Below are 19539 nucleotides of genomic sequence, written 5' to 3'. Positions count from 1 at the left end.
ATTTCTCCACAGAGGGAGCAAGACCGAGATCGGGAGGGAGAGGTGGGTAGAGTGGGAGAGAGAATAAGAGAGGGAGAGCAAGTGGGTGGAGGATTGGGAGAGTGAGACGGGGTGGAGAGGGAAGAAACGGCATTGGTGAGAAAAGTACCCAGTTGTCGTACCTGAGTAAAAGTAAAGATGTCTTTAATAGAGAACGACTCAAGTAAAAGTGAGTCACCCAGCAAAATTCTACAGGAGTAGAAGTCTAAACGTTTTCGGTTTTAAAATATACGTAAGTATCAAAAGTAAATGGAATCGCTAAAATATGCTTAAGTATTGAAAGTAAAAGTGTCAATAATGAAAAATTCCTTATATTAAGCAACCCAGACGGCACGATTGTCTTGCTTTCTAAATGTACGGATTGCCAGGGGCACACTACAACAGTCAGACATGGTTTACAAACGAAGCATGTGTGTTTAGTGAGTCCACCCGATCAGAGGCAGTAGGGATGACCAGGGATGTTGCCTTGATTATTGTGCGAATTAGACAATTGTCCTGTCCTGCTTATTAGCATTCAAAATGTAACGCCCTTTTGGGTGTCAGGGAAAATGTAAGGAGTGAATAATACATTATTTTCATTAGGAAGGTAGTGGAGTCCAATAAAAAGTGGTCCAAAAAATATAAATGGTAAAGTACAGATACCCAAAAAACACTACTTAAGTAGTACTTTAAAGTATTTTTACTTAAGTACGTTACACCACTGAGGAATAGTGAGCTGGAGCGAACGAGAGAGAGAGAGCGACAAGTAGCTACAGAAAGAGAAAGGAGACATGCCTTTGCAGGCTATATCTGCTGAGCAAAGGGAGGCGAGGAGAAGTGGACATTGCAGATGGAGAGAAAGGGAAAAGAGAGAGCTAGAGAAGCTAGCTACAGAAAGCCTGTGCTGCCCATGTGAGAGCAGGAGGAGATGATTTGAACAGAATGCTCCCGCACCAATAATATCGCTGTCAGTCACCCGGGCGCTGGGCTGTCACCGTCACCGCTGAGGCTTTCCGTCATCCGCTGGCTCTTCACAGGGAAGGCGCTTTCTACCGCTGCTCCTGACCCTCGGCGCCAGCTGGTGGCTGGCGGTGTGCCAGATAACGCTCACTGTCTTCAGGTGACATCTTGACATTCACGCCGTCAGGAAGGGAGTAGGAGGAGAACAGAGGGGGGGGTCGTGTTTGTTGTGGGTGGGGATGTGGGGAAGTGTGTAGTGGGTGGGGATGTGTGTTTTGTGTGTCGTGTTTTTTGGGGGGATTTTTGTGTGTGTATAGTGTTTGGTGAGGTGGGGGTGTGTGTAGTGTTTGTTGTGGGTGTGTGTTGTGGTTAGGGGGGTGTGGGTGTGGCATGCGCAGGCATTCATGAAGTCTGTAATGGACAAACAAAATACAATGCTACTATCACAACTTTTCCTTAGGTTTAGCCCACATCTCTATTTCTCGCTCTGGCCTAAGATGGCGCTGACGTATGGAGTATGAATCTCCGTGTACTCACTGTCCACCCGACCCTTCCCGGCGACCGTGGAACAATGGTCTAGCTTCTTCCGGTGAGGTGCCGGGCAGCCTGGGATTCCTACCATAGAGTAGGAAAAGAAGACTGAGAGGCCGACATGGGGGTGGGGTCATCTTAGTGTGATCGAGACACCGGGTGACCCGTACTAAGCAGGACGTGCGTGCGCTACACTATGCAGGATGCCTACTCACAGCACTACTATTACTCGACTGGTATCTCTCTTCAAAGTAAGAGCGGATGTGAATCTCCGACTCTCCCAATGCATCTAGCCTCGGCAGTTTGATAGTGTTGCAGGTTATGCCTTTTTTATCTGTTAAACTACTTCCGTCCTGCCTCCGCTCCTTGGAGGACATACAAAAGACGGTGTCCCAAATGGCACCCTGTTCCCGATGTTAGAGCACTGCTCTCGCACTGCAGGGAATAGGGTTGCGTTTGGGCCGCAAAAGGAGCCGCCGCCGCTGCTACACCGACCTACATGAAGATATGCCGGGATACTGAAATCTTTGTTGGGGCTAACGCTATCTGCTATCTGCTATCTGCTAGCCTCTATCTGCTAGCCTCTATCCGCTAGCCTCTATCCGCTATCTTCTATCCGCTATCTTCTATCCGCTATCTTCTATCCGCTATCTTCTATCCGCTAGCCTCTATCCTCTATCCGCTAATAGCATTATTAAATTTCATAGAACTTCGCTTGTTCCATACAGGGGGAAATGCAATATAGTTTAGTGAAGTCGACTCTGCGATTATCAGATACAGAATCAACGGTGTGTTCAAATGTTACATTTCAAACACTTAATCCACTGGCTTCCAGTTGAAGCTCGCATCCGCTACAAGACCATGGTGCTTGCCTACGGAGCTGTGAGGGGAACGGCACCTCAGTACCTCCAGGCTCTGATCAGGCCCTACACCCAAACAAGGGCACTGTGTTCATCCACCTCTGGCCTGCTCGCCTCCCTACCACTGAGGAAGTACAGTTCCCGCGCAGCCCAGTCAAAACTGTTCGCTGCTCTGGCCCCCCAATGGTGGAACAAACTCCCTCACGACGCCAGGACAGCGGAGTCAATCACCACCTTCCGGAGACACCTGAAACCCCAATCCTTCTCACCCCCCCCCCCCCCCCTTAAAAGATTTAGATGCACTATTGTAAAGTGGCTGTTCCACTGGATGTCTTAAGGTGAACGCACCAATTTGTAAGTCGCTCTGGATAAGAGCGTCTGCTAAATGACTTAAATGTAAATGTAAATGTAATCTGTGTTTGATTTGAGTTTGCCTCGTGAAATAGATGCCCCCAAAAAATTGGGAACTCCAGGCAGGCTCAAGCGAATGCTGAACTATTCAAAATAGTATTTGATCCCAGGTCTGGAGGGCTGTGTTCTTCCAAAACGATATCTTCAACTCAAGCAAGGCCAACTAATAACCTCGTTAAATATATTTGCCTTTGCGATTCTGAGCGGTAATTACGATAAATGTGAAACACAGGACTATTCCCCTTTTCCTTAATCAGAATGTGACGGTAAACGCACGTAGCTCATTAAACGTGACTAATTGGGACGGCGGCGGTGATGCCCACCGGATGGATGTTTCTTAGTTAATTGGGCGATGTAATGTGCTGAGGGGTGAGAATTACTGGGTTGAACCCATGTCATTATATACCATACTAAAGTACTAATATTAGACATTCTTATGTATTGGGTTAGATTGACGGACAAACCAACCAATCCAGTGTGTGCGTGTGTCTACCTGTGTGCGTTTGCTTATCAGTGTCTCCCTTAAGATTGTTTTCAGCAGCGGAGGCGAATGTGTGTGGGGGGGCCAGGTTGTAAGAACGACTGAGAAGTTCACTTCTGGCGACAAAAAATAAAATAAAAAATGCTGTTTTACTCCAAAAATGCATGAATATAAATAATGTTGATGGGAACCACTGCACTGTAGGGAAGACGAGGAGCAAGCTGTGGCTGCGTGCTCGTGGCTCTCATTCCTGCTACTGCTTAAATCTGTTTGACAATTACAACTGGTCTTTTTAAGCAAACAGATCTTAAAAGGGATAGTGCGAGATTTTGCCAATTTAAGGATACCATTTCTATGCCAATGCGTGCAGTTTTTAACGTTAGTTTCGGGAGATTCGCCACAAAGTTTTGCCAAAAAAATCGTAGTTATTGGAGTGGCGGCAATGATACAAAATCTCTTTCTCGCCCTGTCTCTCTGTCCCCACCCCATGCTCACAAATCGCCGACGCCCATGCTAATGATACTAATTGCCCGTGTAATTATTTATTGATGTCTGTGTCTTTTGTGTTTTCAAAGTGTGCTCGTCACGTACACAGGATACAGCAAGTGTAAAACAGTGCGGTGACGTGCGCAGCGCAAAACTCTTTCCCAATGAGGCAGTAATACAAGTCATAATATAGATAAGAAATACAAGAGGAAACAGAACACAAGAATCATATACAGGTTAGTGCCAGTACCATTATTACAGTGTGCAGGGGTGCTGGATTGATTGTAGGTATGTACATGTAAACAGGGGTAAGAAGTGACTGGTAGCAGGATAAATATTAATAATAATAATCAACAGCAAAAATATAAACGCAACATGTAAAGTGTTGGTCCCATGTTTCATGAACTGAGATAAAATATCCCAGAAATGTTCCATATGCAAAATAAGCTTATTTCTCTCAAATGTTTTGCACAAATTTGTTGACATCCCCGTTAGTGAGCATTTGTCCTTTGCCAAGATCCACCTGTCAAGTTTGGCATATCAAAAATCTGAATAAACTGCATGATCACTACACAGGTGCATCTTGTTGCTGGGGACAATAAAAGGCCACTCTCAAATTGGCTGTTTTGGCACACAACACAATGCCACAGATGTCTCACCTTTTGAGGGATTGTGCAATTGGCATGCTCGACTGCAGGAATGTCCATCAGAGCTGTTGCCAGAGAATTTAATATTTGAAGAATTTCTGCACACTGTCAGAAACCGTCTCAGGGAAGCTCATCTGCCTGCTCGTTGTCCTCACCAGGGTCTTGACCTGACTGCAGTTCAGTGTCGTAACAGACTTCAGTGGGACAATGCTCATTTTCCATTGGCCACTAGCTGGAGAAGTGTGCTCTTCATGGATGAATCCCGGTTTTGACTGTACCGGGCAAATGGCAGACAGCTGTATGGCATCGTGTGGGCGAACGGTTTACTGATGTCAACGTTGTGAACAGAGTGGCCTGTGGTGGGGTTATGGTATGGGCAGATATACGTTACGGACAACGATCACAATTGCATTTTATCGATGGCAATTGACGAGATCCTGAGGCCCATTGTCGTGCTGTTCATCCGCTGCCATCACATCATGTTTCAACACGATAATGTACATCATTCCTGGAAGCTGAAAAATGTCCCAGTTCTTCCATGGTCTGTTTACTCGTCTGACATGTCACCCATTGAGCATGTTTGGGATGCTCTGGATCGACGTGTACGACAGAGTGCTCCAGTATCCAGCAACTTCGCACAGCCATTGAAAAGGACCGTCTGCAGTATGGGAGCAGAGAACAGTCAAATGCTGGGGTGACTGGAGTCTTGGGCAATTTTTGGGGGCCTTTCTTTGACACGTGTTGGAAGTGTTTTTGACACTTTTGGGAAGCTGATCGCTGAAATGTTGCTAGTGACTGTGGTGCCACTGCTTGCTGCCGTCACACTGGAACATAAAATAATAATAATAAACCGTCTTTTTTACATGACTCAAACGCACGCACACAATACCCAGCTGTGTGTTTAAATACAATTCAAGGCATGGCCAAGGACCACTCGTTACAAGTAGGAACAATCACACACTCCCATCTCCACATTGCTCCGTTGCCATAGCGTTCTAGGCCTATTTGACGTGAGAGAGATTGACCTTCCGAGAGATTCTACAGTTGGCTTGGAATTCTAAAACAACTCAGTGTGTTTTGTGTTAGTCGTTCTAGGCACTGTGTGTTTGTGTGTGAAACGTGCACATGCGTGTGGCGCTAGGTGCACCTGCATCGTATGTGTGTGTTTCTGTGTGCGCTTGCCCCGTACCCCCCCCCCCCTATGCCTAAGCAGTGACGTGACAGTGTTTGACTGTGGGCTGTAGGTCAGGAGTTCCCAGTGGGATTTCCCCCGGCCTGTCTGTCACTGGCGATGACTCGGCACATGACACACACTCTACCCTGTACTTCTGTTATCGGAAGTACAGCTCACGAGTAGGACGTTGTTCCATGAAGCTTTGGATGTCGGTGGTGGTGCCTCACCAAAGTGCTTTAAATGTGCGTTTGGAAAAGCGCTGTATGAGATGAAATGAATTAAAAGACGCAGTTGGGCAAATAGACATGTGGAGGGACAGACAGACAAACCGAGACACCCACACAGACTAAACATGTTTTATTTACTTTGAGAGGAGACTCCTTCTCTTTAAGAGACTCCAGCGATGTCTCCTTAAGCTCAGCTGGGATTCTGGGTAATTTATGAGAGCGAAAGATGGAGAGGGAGGGGGGCAGAGAGTGAGAGAGAGAGAGAGAGTGAGTGAGGCAGGCATACAGGCAGGTAACACACACACACACACACACACACACACACACACACACACACACACACACACACACAGACAGAAAGAGAGAAGCCCAGTGGAATGTGTGAATAGTTTGTGCTGTGATATGCCAGGCTGTTTTGGCTTATGTGTGGAATGTGGCAGCGTGTGTTTAGTTACGCCCTGTGTGTGTTGTATTTATAGAGCAGGACCTTTGTCTGTGTGTGTGTGGACGTGCCCACTCACAGAATCAGACCGTTGTGTATCCATGCATGATGCATACCCATACATGTATAAATGTATGAACGCACATTTAATGAATAAGTGGGGCAGGGGCAGGTATTTTTATTTCTATTCGTTTAGACATTTTTCTTTTGAAATTACGTTTAGATTCAATTAGTTTCCAGACCTGATTTGCTAGTTTTTATTTAGTTTTGTATTGTATTATTTAGTGTTCGGGATAAAAAATAACTGGTGCCTGGGAGGCTAGGAGACATTGATGTGTTGTATAGGGATGTCACTTCTTGCCACGGGGGGGGGGGGTTGAGTAATGCGTAAGGTGATGGGTCAGTTCATAGGTTAGGTTTACGTTGTAAAGTCAATTTCGATGTGACTTGGGCTTGAAAGGGTTTGCGCCTAGACTGGCGAAAAAAATATGGTGGAAGGAAACTCTCTTCACAGACCACTGGTGGTTTTCATCTGATTGTCAAACAAATCACTTCATAAAGTAGGTTACGTAGCCAGACAGCATCAGGCTACACTTACATGTCTTCTGCCTTGATGACGATGGCAGTATTATCATCAGCACCTGTATTTTTACTAAATAAACGTGTTTAACTCTGGTCATTTTTCTGTAAAAGTGTTATATTTGCATTTTGCCCGGCTTTGAAAGCGCCTCATTGCTTAAGCGGAGAAATTGTATTTAAAATAAATATGACTAGTATTTTTTTAAATGTTTATGCCCAGCTCACAAGGCCCCTTGATGTGAGGCCTGAGGCAATAGCCTCTTCTGCCTAGTGCTAAGTCTGTCACTGATCCCTCTCAGGTCTGTTTAACGGGGTGGCTCTCCCATAGACACCAATGTATTATCAGCTGTGTCTGGTCTGCTTAGTTCATTGACTGTATATGAACCAACCAATAAATGAGGGATGTCTCGCTTCCTCTTCCGTCTCTGGTTTAGCCCTTTGGGCAAGCAGCATTTACCAATCAGATTCAAAAACTTAAACTCCATTAGGAGAAATCTTGAAAACCCGTTAGATTTTTGCCCAAAGTTTAGGAGGAAAAAACAAATTCTGGACAAAATTCATGTTGGGTTTTATTTTAGTTAGTTTTGGAGTCCAAGATAATAGTATCAGTATATTTTTAGTTTTTCAAACAGGTTTGTTAATTATTTTATGTTCCAAAATAGTTTTTTCATGATTAGTTTTAGTTTACTATAATAGACTTGGTGTGTGCACACACTTGTTTGTGTGTGTGTGCGCACGTGTGCATAATTAATCTTTATAAACTGGGTGGTTTGAGCCCTGAATGCTGATTGGCTGACAGCGCAGTGGAGTGCCTGGATACAGCCCTGAGTCGTGGTATGTGAACCCTTTGGAATTACCTGGATTTCTGCATAAATTGGTCATAAAATTTGATCTGATCTTCATCTAAGTCACAACAATAGACAAAAACAGTGTGCTTAAACTAATAACAAACAAATTATTGTAATTTTCTTGTCTATGTTGAATATATCATTTAAATATTGTAGTGTAGGTTGGAAAAAGTATGTGAACCCCTAGGCTAAGGACTTCTCCACAAGGTAATTGGAGTCAGGAGTCAGCTAACCTGGAGTCCAATCATTGAGATGAGATTGGAGATGTTGGTTAGAGCTGCCTTGCCCTATTAAAACACACTCTCAAAATTTGAGTTTGCTATTCACAAGAAGCATTGCCTGATGTGAACAATGTCTCGAACAAAAGAGTTCTTAGACATAATATGAAGAATCGTTGACTTGCATAAAGCTGGAAAGGGTTACACAAGTATCTCTAAAAGCGTGGATGTTCATCAGTCCATGGTAAGACAAACTGTCTATAAATGGAGAAAGTTCAGCACTGTTGCTACTCTCTCTAGGAGTGGCCGTCCTGCAAAGATGACTGCAAGAGCACAGCACAGAATGCTCAATGAGGTTAAGAAGAATCCTAGAGTGTCAGCTAAAGACTTATAGAAATCTCTGGAACATGCTAACATCTCTGTTGACGAGTCTACGACATGTAAAACACTAAACAAGAATAGTGTTCATGGGAGGACACCATGGAAGAAGCCACTGCTGCCCCAAAAAAACATTGCTGCACGTCTGAAGTTAGCAAATGAGAACCAGGATGTTCCACAGCGCTACTGGCAATATATTCTGTGGAAAGATGAAACTACAGTTGAGTTGTTTGGAAGGAACACACAACACTATGTGTGGAGAAAAAAAGGCACAGCACAGCACACCAACATCAAAACCTCATCCCAACTGTAAAGTATGGTGGAGGGAGCATCATACCAGACACACCAAAAATATTGCTGAACTGAAACAGTTTTGTAAAGGAATTTACAAAATTCCCCCTGACCGTTGTGCAGGTCTGATCCGCAACATTTAGTTGAGGTTATTGCTGCCAAAGGAGGGTCAACCAGTTACTAAATCCAAGGGTTCACTCACTTTTTCCACCCTGCACTGTGAATGTTTACACGGTGTGTTCAATAAAGACATGAAAACATACAATTGTTTGTGTGTTATTAGTTTAATTAGACCGCGTTTGTCTGTTGTGACCTAGATGAAGCTCAGATCAAATTTGATGACCAATTTATGCAGAAATCCAGGTATTACCAGAAGGTTGACTTATACCTTTTCTTGCCAATGTATACCACAAACCCCCGAGGTGTCTTATTGCCGGTCACCAACATAATTAGAGCAGTAAAAAGGAATGATTTGTCATACTCGTGGTATTATGGTCTGATATACCACGGCTGTCAGCAAGTCAGCATTCGGGACCCGAACCACCTAGTTTATTATTGACAATATATTGTCCAGTATAGGTTAGCCAGCACAGTGTCTTCTTGTGGACTGTAGGTTAACTTTCAAACCCAGAAGAATACCATTACCCTTCACTACCCAGTAGAACTCTGGGTGTGCATCCCAAATGGCACCCTATTCCCTATGTAGTAGTGCACTACTGTTGACCAGGGACCAACGGGCTCTGGTCAAAGTAGTGCGTTATGTAAGGAATAGGGTGCCATTTGGGACTCAACTGCTGTCTCTGTGTACTAATGTACTGTATCTTAACCCTTTCAACCCCCCCCCCCCCCCCCATGATGGATTAACCCTTCAAGGTCCTTCCCTCCAGGCTCTGGTGGGGTGGGGCTACCGTGTGTCTAAGTGCCCGAATCAAATTCAGATTGATGGAGACGAGCTTGCACTTCTCTCATGATTGGGTTGAATATGGCCCTGTGGGCATCTGGAGAAGTGTAGGAAGGATTGTAGTTGAGTGAAGTGTGTCTGTTTTGTCCAGATGGGAGACTGGCCAAGGCCATTAGTGAATAAAAAGACTGTTGTTTCAAGTAACTGCTCAGTGGACATGGACACACACGCACACACACTTCACTCCTCTACAATCCTCCCGATCCTTCTGCAGATGCCCATTGTTAGTGAGTCGCAGAAGGTTCCCGTAAAGCAGCAATCCCTCTCTCTCCACCGGGTCACGGGGCAAACTACGGGACTTTGTAACCGAATTGATACCCAGCTGGCTGTCCCTTCCTCTTTCTCCTCTCCTCCTTTCTCCTCTCCTCCTCTCTCTCCCTGCCTTTCTTCCTGCTGTGAGATGGATAGATTAAGAGAAAGACGCAGAGTGAAAGAGGGGGAGGAATGAAGAGAGGGAGAGAGAGAAGGGGATAGTAACGCGTAGAGTTGTGGTACTCGTCCGCTGTGGTTCTCGGCTAAGGGATGGTTTGAGAGTTGGAGAGCGAGGCAGCGAGAGTGAAATAAAGCAGGAAAGGAAGGACCAGAGGGACATCGACGAGAGTCGTGTTGAAATCAATTTCAGGCAGATGGTGAGACACGTGAGGGAGAGTTAACTGTTCTCTTCTGTGGATCAATCAGATGATGTCGTGATCAGTCTTTGGATTACACCACCATTTACACACTCGCCTGTGTGTGTGTATGCGCGTGTTGCCCGTGTAAAACACACACCGACGCCACTTCAATTCTAACCTTCCTCTGCTAGCAACCTCTTAGGCCTCCATAGGGTGCGGGTTGCGCACACACAGTGACGTTGGTGTGTCATGCCTCTCACGACAGGCCGATTTTGACTTGCGTAGTAAGGTTGGTGGCCTCTGCCCTCTAGGCTGAACCACTGACACAAAGCATTCAGGCGATCTCCCTTAGCAACCCAAGTGGCAGGTTGGAATTCGTCAGGGGGTAACTATTGTGCCCCTTAATGAAATTAGAGCTCTGAATGAGGGGATTACCATTTGAATCGGCTGAAGAGAATCCTTTGGGAGAGACACACACGCACTACTTAAACATGCACACAACACTCGTCTCTAGACGATAGTTCACGTTAGCAAACTGCGTATCTGTTGTGTTTATGTGACTCTCTTTCCTTTGTCTTTCTGTAAGTGCAACTGCGCTCTGATATTGTACTGTATTAAACAAGGCTATTACAAGGCCAGACACACTGTTTTTGCCTGTCTTCTCACACTTCTCCCTCTCTCTCCTCTCTCGTTCAGCCTCTTCAGATCGACGACAACTTCTGCGGCCAGGACTTTAACCAGCCGCTGGGCGGGACCAGCACCATAGAAGGGATACCGCTCTTCATCGACAAGGATGACGGCCTGACCTCGGTGGCCGCCTACGATTACCGCGGCAACACCGTGGCCTTCGCCGGCACGCGCAACGGCAGGATAAAGAAGGTAAAGGAGCGAGAGGATGGAGGGAGAACGACTCTTTCGGGTCGCGACGGAGTCGGACGTTTCGCCCGTGTTTGAGGGGCGTCGTTGTTACGTTGTGTTCGCGGCCTTTGTTGATCAGTCTTGTCACGGCAGATTGGAATTTGGGTGTTTTTTTTTGTTTTTTTTCATAAGCAGGAAGTTGCTCCATGTATAATCATGTCGACATTGATTGGTCCTCATGACTTTTCTAAAGGGGATATCATAGGCTGTGTCAGGAATGGCGACCCTATAGATTCCTATATGGCTCCGGCAAATAGCAGTGCACTAGGTAGGAAAGGAGACAAGGTGGCGTTGACATGTCCGCCCTCGTAGATAGGTGCCGGGATCTGATTTAGCCGTTGGGGATTGTTTAGTTCATAAAACCTTGACTGCGACGCGTCACATCCATTTGACTCTGACGTGTCTTTAACATCCAGGAGACCCTGCAGGCCGTCGATCAAAATCTCCACCCGTTTTTTAAATTTTTTAAATGGCCGCTCAGACGACAGGCGGGGAAATTGACTGCGGTCGTCTAGTTTTAGTAGATGCAGTATATAGGCCTAGCCTGTGGTGTCAAATGGAAATTGGATAGAGTGGTCTATTGAAAGTCGTGGGGTTTTGGTTCCCGCAATGGTCATAAACGAGATATTAGGCAGATATGTGTTAGCTGTTAGTGGCTTTGAATGAGAGCTGAATGTTGTCTGGATCTTAGCCTCCAGAATCTCTGGTGAACATTCCAAACGGGCTGCTGCTGTTGGTCTGAGTCTGTGTGTTCTTATTGATGTTATCTCAGTTATTGGCACGTACACAGTGTGCATGTTGATTGTGTGTTTGGTGAGTGTTCGTTATGGCTTGTCATACTAATTTGCATGTGGGGGGGGTGTGTGTGTGTGTGTGTAGTCTGTTGAAGACAGGGCTCTCGAGGTAGATAGGAGCTCATTGTATATTTCGCCTGGTTTACCTTCTGCTCCGCTCAAGACATTGAGTCACCGTTATGAATATGCATTATAATCTGTGGGTTTCTTTGTCTGAATGTGTAGTGTGTGTGTGTGTGTGTGTGTGACAGCACAATGCAATGTTGACTTAGATTCAGCACTGTGCATTTGTCAAAGTGACACCGACCCATTCAGTTATTTTTGTGAACAGCGTTGTTGGGTGAGACGTGTGTTGGTGTGTGGAAGGAGAGAACAAGGTTGTTGTTACATGGAGGTAATTGCCAAAATAATGGAAACACCAACATAAAGTGTCTTAATAGGTCATTGGGCCGCCACGATGCGCCAGAACAGCTTCAATGCTCCTTGGCAGATGTTCTACAAATGTCCTGAACTCTGTTGGAGGGACGTGACACCATTCTAACATGAGAAATTCCATCATTTTGTGTGTTGTTGATGGTGGTGGAAAACGCTGTCTCAGGCGCAGCTCCAGAATCTCCCATAAGTATTCAATTGTGTTGAGATCTGGTGACTGAGACACACACACACACACACACACACACCCCCTTTAAACCCCCTATGCTAATTTGAGACCCCTCTTTCAAAGTTCTGGAAATAAAATAGCGGTTAGCGGTTATCGTGCTAACAGAGCAAGATAATGCTAGCAGTGCTAGATTCAAAACACCAGTGGTATTTGTGTCTACATCTGGGCTCAAATGCGCTAGGTGTGAGATGACATCTACACAAGAGGAGGAAAATAAGGTGGAACTGATAAATGAGCATACGTTCTTTGTCTGTTCCAAATGTATCATCATCAAGCAGCTTAGGGAAGTGATTCTCCGGCTGCTAGTTCAGTTGCGGGGGGAAACGAGATGTGCGTTTCAGTTCTGAATGCCTCCTACAGCTAAGGACTCGATGAGTCGGGCGGTACTGACCTGCTCCAATCCACTGGACAGATGGTAAGCTCAATTCCCCGGCCAGTGGGAGACTGGACACTGGCAAGGCGAAGGAGGCGAAACGTAAATGTCACTGATGTGTCTTCCTTGGATCAGCCTCTCAGAATAGCACTAAAAACAAGCAAGCAACACAGAAAAGGACTAACAATAGCCCATATTAACACATGTCACCTGAGAAATAAGGTTTGTGAAATTGACCACTTATTGACATCTGAAAACTGCTAAGAGTCGGTGTTTGGACTATATATGTGTGAAATGTTGGATAATGTAAGTGATATCAAGCTGCCCACTCAAAAAGAAGCTCCAATCTGTAACCTGTGCCTGTTATCTGATTCAAGTCATCAGTCCAACCTACCAGGGTATTTACAAACAGAAAATGAACTAAATTACATTTACATTTACATCTATGTGTATTGATCACATCTTTACTAATATAGCGTTATCTAGAAAAACCAAAGTCCCGAAGACTGGACCTAAACTGGTGTATAAACGATCATACGGGACGTTTTAACAATGATTCCTTTGTGAAGATGTGAAAAAATACTTTTGGGCTGATGTAATAAGGAACATCCAGACGCTGCACTGGAAGCATTTGTGAAACTGCTTCTTTCCAGTTACTAATAGGCATGCGCCCATCAAGAAACTGACTGTTGGAACTGCCAGAAGAAACTGTACTATGGAACAAAGATACATTATGTAAAGAATGATGGTAAAAAAAACTCTGGAGTACTTAAAATGAAATTCTAGGCAAATACAGCAAGCTCTGCGCCTTCCTTCACTGAGGCAGACGGCTTGTTCATAACAAAACCCTTTGATATTGCCGACCACTTGAATACCTTTTTTGTTGTTGACAAAATTTAAAAACTTAGGTATGACATGCAAACAACAAATGCCGGGCCTTCATATTCATGCATAATGGACCAAATAATGAAAGACGAGCACTGTAGTTTTGAGTTCCTCAAAGTGGGCGTGGAAGAGGTGAAAACAAACATAAGGACAAACCACCAAGTACTGACAACCTGGATGGTGAATGTTTGAGGTTGGTAGCGGAGTACATTATGACATTTTTGTCACATCTTGAATGTATGCCTAGAAGACTGTGTGTGGTAGGCAAAGGTCATTCCGCTACCCAAGAATAGCAGAGCACCCTTTTTAATGGTTTTAACAGCCGACCAATCAGCCTGTTACAGGTGCTTAGCAAACGTTTGGTAAAAATACTGTTTGATCAAATACAAAGTTATTTTGCAGAAAACAAATGAACAGACTTTTCAGCATGCTTATATGGAAGGGCACTCAACGTGCTCGGCACTAACACAAATTACTGATTTGGCTGAAATAAATTGATAGTGTGAAGATTGTGGGAGCTGTTTTGTTCGACTTCAGTGTAGCTTTTGATGTCATCGATCATAACCTATTGCTGAAAAAAACGGAGGTGTCATGGATTTTGCATCCTCTGCCTTATTATGGCTTGGGAGTTACCCATATAATAGAACACAGAGGGTTTTTGTTAATGGAAGCCAAATTCAGTTGAGTGTGGTGTTCTGCAGGGCAGCCCACTAGGGCCATTATTGCTTTCTGTTTTTACAAATGACCGTCCACGGACCTTGAATATAGCCTGTGTGTCTATGTGTGCTGACGGCAAACAGTAAACATAACAGTAAACAAAATAACTGAGACACTTAACATAGAGCTTCAGTCAGTTTTAGTTTTAGAACTAGCGATAGGCTGATGCTAAATATCAAGTAACAATTTGTGGGACAAATCACTCGCTCAACACTAAACCTCGCTTAGATCTGTTATTAAATAATGTGGCTATTGAGCAGTTTGAGGAGACTAAACTGCTGGGTGTAACGCTAGATAGCAAGCTGTTATGGTCAAAACATATAGACTCAATGGTTGCTAAAATGGGTAGAGGTCTGTCCATGATAGGGCGTTGCTCTTTCTTGACATCTCAGTCAACCAGATGAGGCCTTAGTTTTGTTGCACCTGGACTACTGCCCAGCTGCGTGTTCACGTGCTGCAAAGAAGGACATAGGTCAATTGCAGTTGGTCCAAAACAAAGCAGCACGTATCGCACTTCGATGTACACGGAGGAAAAGTGTCAGTAACATGCACGTCAGTCTCTCCTGGCTCAAAGTTGAGGAGAGATTGACTGAATCACTGTTGGTCTTTGTGCAAGGTATCGATGTGTTGAAGGTACCCGAACTGTCTGTTAGAGCAGTCGGCACACAGTTCGGACGCTCATCGGCACAAACACAAGACGACATGCAACCAGAGGGTCCCTTCACAGTCCTCAGGTCCAGAACAGAGGCTGGGAAGCGCACATAGAGCCATGACTACATGGAACTCTCTGCCACACCAGGTAACTGAAGATATTAACATAACCAGTCATAAAAACAGGTAAAAGAACACCTCACTGCAGTAAGGGGGCCGGCCATTTTATATATCTTGTATTGGAGTTTGCACTGTACTATGTATTAGACCTATGTGCTGGTATGTAGGCTGTGTGTGGAGTTTTAAATGTATGATTTTCAATCCATGATGACTAGTGTTCTCTAATATGTCATGTCTCATGTTGACCCCAGGAAGAGTAGCTGATGCCTTTTCTGCGGCTAATGGGGATCCTAATAAATACCTAATAAATACCTAAGGACTTTTCCTGCCATGGCAGCCAAAATAATGGACAACTGGGCATTTTTATACGTGACCCTAAGACTGATATACTGTTGATCGCTTAATTAACCTGTGCGCAGGCACCTGCTTTCAATGTACTTTGTATTCCTCATTTACTCAAGTGTTTTCTTTATTTTGGCAGTTACTTGTTTGTTTGCTCACATGTCTGCGTCAAGACACAAAGAAGTCTGCGCCAAGACACAAAGAAAATCAGTGTGCAAGAAGTCACCAAATCCGTCATCTGCCTTCTCTCCCAGTGAGAAAGAGAAACACAAACATGTTTTATTCTGCTGTTAATAAACCCAATATTAATAGGATTTTAATCTCAACTACTAGTTCACAATATGCTGCCTGTGTGTGTTTGCGGTTGTGTGTACTCACTGATCAAATGTGCCTAGCTTGTTGTTGGAACGAATGTGTAGATGGAGGGAGGAAGCGAGAGTGATGGAGGGAGTGGGTGAGTGATCGAGGGAGGAGGGGAGAGGGAGAAAATCAATCAATCAAATGTATTTATAAAGCCCTTCTTACATCAGCTGATGTCACAAAGTGCTGTACAGAAACACAGCCTAAACCCCCAAACAGCAAGCAATGCAGGTGTAGAAGCACGGCGGATTCGCAACGTGTGATGGAAGCAGGAGCTTTTTGATGGATCTGTTGAAATGGGAAATTGAGGACAGATTCTGGCTTGTCCCCAGGCTTTCTCTCTCTCTCTCTCTCTCTCTCTCTCTCGTCTGCATGCTTTCAGTGTGTCATGCTTTTGTGTTTTTCCTCCACAATGTGTGTTGTACAGACATTAGTGAGCTGTGAGTGTGTGTGTGAAGCACTACAAGCTGAGAGGGATACTGCTGTATGGTCCTGCCTCTGAGTATTGAGAGATCATGCTCCCCTATGAGTTTGGGGGAGATGGTGAGAGAGAGAAAGAAAAGCTGTTCGATGGATGAGCGGGTCTTTCGAGAGGGAGAGATCCCGCTTCTTTAGTGAAAGCACTGGAGCCAGACCCTCTCTCTCTCTCTCTCTCTTCCTCCCTCCCCATCGAGGTGTCACTCTCCAGCCGGGTGTCCAGCGTAGCATTCTTCAGCTGTTTCACCGGAGGGGGTACAACTCTCCCATCTGCTGCACTAGCCACTGTGCCCATTTTGAGCCCATGCCAGAAATAGGTCGTTCTTCTGAGAAGCTTCCCACAGGCCCCACTCTGCCCACTCAATGGATACCCACCCCTGAGGCTTCGGACTCTGACAAAGAAGATTTATTAGTGTGAAAAGTGGAGGGGATGATGTTGCTGTCCTGTATTATAGTAGTCTGATGTAGGCATCATTAGTGAACACTCCAACATCTAAACCGTCTGTGTTAGCCGTTGAACTTGACCAGCATGGTCTTGATAGGAAATACATTCACTTACCCTGCGGTTACTTGGTTCTTCTAAAATATGACCTGTCTGTGTGTGTGCGTCTGTGTGTGCTTCTTGGTCGTGGCGACACGGTTCATGGCCGTTGCTATTCCAGAGGGACGGGTGTATCCGTGATCTGTGTGTGTGTGTCAGAAGCTAATTGACTGATCATTGTTATTCTACAGGCTCATAATGATGTGTGTGTGTGTGTGTGTGCGCGCGCCTGTGTGTGTGTCAGACAGAAACTTGGCAGACTGACAGCAACCCACCCTCTCACCACAGGCATGGTAATGATGGGACAGACCCCCTCTGGTGACTAACCCCCCCCACTCCTTCATCTCTCTCTCTCTCTGTCTGTCTCTGTCTGTCTCTGTGTCTCTGTCTGTCTCTGTCTGTCTCTGTGTCTCTGTCTCTGCCTCTCTGTCTCTCTGTCTGTCTCTGTGTCTCTGTCTCTGCCTCTCTCTCTCGATGGAAAGCTGCAGATGGAAAGCTGCAGATGGAAAGCTGCAGATGGGCTCGACCCTTTTCACTTTTTCTTTTTTAAATTTCACCTTTAAACCTAGGCAAGTCGGTTAAGAACAAATTCTTAAGTGATGGGAGGGAGGGAGGGAAGTATAAGGAGAGTGGGATGGAGAGACAGAGAAAAATCTGTGGGGTGAGTAATGAGAGCGAAGTTGTGATTGGGAGAGACGGACAGACTGAGAGTGAGACCCACAGTATAGTAATAGTGATAGTCTGTCTCTCCTGGGTGAAGGAGGTGTACAGAGAGAGAGAGAGAGAGAGAGAGGTCTACTAGCCAGCCTGGCAAACGGATGGAAACCAGACTGACACAGACAATCGGAGACTAACATACAAACACACATCTCAAGGCCCTCTGTGTAGAGGGTCATTCCAACGCATTGTTTTGATAGTGAATAGGTTCACTGTCATCTTGATTTTACTTAAAGTGCTCGGCTCCCCGTTCACTCTTTCTTTCTCTCCCCTTCTTCCCCTCTCTCCTTTCTGCTCTTTCTTTCTCTCCCCTTCTCCCCCTCTCCCCTTCTCCCTCTCCGCACTTTCTTTCCCTCTCTCCCCTTCTCCCTCTATCTCCTTTCCATTCTTTCAAGACATGTTCTGTAGGCGTGTTTGTCTGTCCTATGTCTGTGTGCATTTGTTGTGTGCGCGTATGTGCGCGTACACGTGTATATGTTTTGTGTGTACTCCCATTCACATTGTGTTAGCAAGAGGCACAAGTTGTCAGAGCTGGGAAGTAGCACGGAGGGTACTGTTGTGGGGATGAATGCAGTCCCTCGGTCACCTGTTCATGAGGAGAGAGAGAGAGCGGGACGGGCATGATGAGATGGAGAAGACATGATCACCACACAAACTACATCCTCGTTGATTTAACTGGCCAAATCACCATGGGAAGTATTATGAAACATTTGATATTATTGTATTGCTATTAAGATGATTAGTATTATGTATGAGTATGCGTTAGGGCTGTCCCCGGCAACAACTATATATATCTATATATCTGTATATGTATATACATATACACACACACACACACACACACACCGTATGTTTGAATAAACACACACACCGTTATGTTTGAATAAAATCAACTATATGTAGGCTACTGAGCCTGTCTGATGCTTTAAGCACTAATATTAAAAATGATGATGCAAAATTACTAAAGAAGGAGCCAGAGATAAATATAGCCAATCCAGAATAAACAAACCTGTGCCCCCCCTCGACCAACAGCCTAAAGACCAAACAAATGACCAGTCGACTAAATGGGGTCAGCCTTAGTATGAGCATATCAGCAAACTGATTCACGCTATAGGAGAGTCAAACCAAGCCAAGTTAAGCTGTTTTGCTTAGGCATCCACCATAGTTGCTGTAACCGTGCTGGAAAGGACAATGTTGTAAAGATGGAATCCAGGGGATAAAATGAAAGTCCAAAATAAAGTAAAAATAAAGTATGTTTGAATGACACTGAGGGGGCAACGCTGTTACATCCAATGCCTGATTGCCTGATGCTGACTCCTCGTAGGTGCTTGTACACGTGTAAACATGCATATATACAGTTCATATATACAGTTCATGTATACAGTTGAAGTTGGACGTTTACGTACACTTAGGTTGGAGTCATTAAAACTCTTGCTTGCTAACAAACTATAGTTTTGGCAAGTCAGTTACGACATCTACTTTGTGCATGACACAAGTAATATTTCCAACAATTGTTTACAGACAGATTATTTCACTTATAATTCACTGTATCACAATTCCAGTGGGTCAGAAGTTTACATACACTAAGTTGACTGTGCCTTTAAACAGCTTGGAAAAGTCCAGAAAATGACATCATTTCTTTAGAACCTTCTGATAGAACTGTTTGGCCATAATGACCATCGTTATGTTTTGAGGAAAAGGGGGGAGGCTTGCAAGCCGAAGAACGCCATCCCAACTGTGAAGAACGGGGGTGGCAGCATCATGTTGTGGGGGTGCTTTGCACTTCACAAAATAGATGGCATCGTGAGGTGGAAAATTATGTGGATATATTGAAGCAACATCTCAAGACATCAGTCAGGA

The 19539-nt window shown here is 44.9% G+C and overlaps 1 protein-coding gene across 1 annotated transcript in view; it reads left to right on the top strand.

The window, feature by feature from the left end:
- The window catches only part of LOC115142772 (plexin-A1-like), a 275942-nt gene that overhangs the window by 51544 nt on the left and 204859 nt on the right, over nt 1–19539 (top strand). Inside the window, 1 exon segment of the mRNA XM_029682496.2 lies at nt 10820–11002. Coding sequence (XP_029538356.2) covers nt 10820–11002 — 183 coding nt within the window.

Source organism: Oncorhynchus nerka, linkage group LG15 (assembly GCF_034236695.1).
Source record: "Oncorhynchus nerka isolate Pitt River linkage group LG15, Oner_Uvic_2.0, whole genome shotgun sequence".
In the NCBI taxonomy this organism is placed as follows: Eukaryota; Metazoa; Chordata; class Actinopteri; order Salmoniformes; family Salmonidae; genus Oncorhynchus; species Oncorhynchus nerka.
This window is presented reverse-complemented; position numbering and strand designations above follow the sequence as displayed.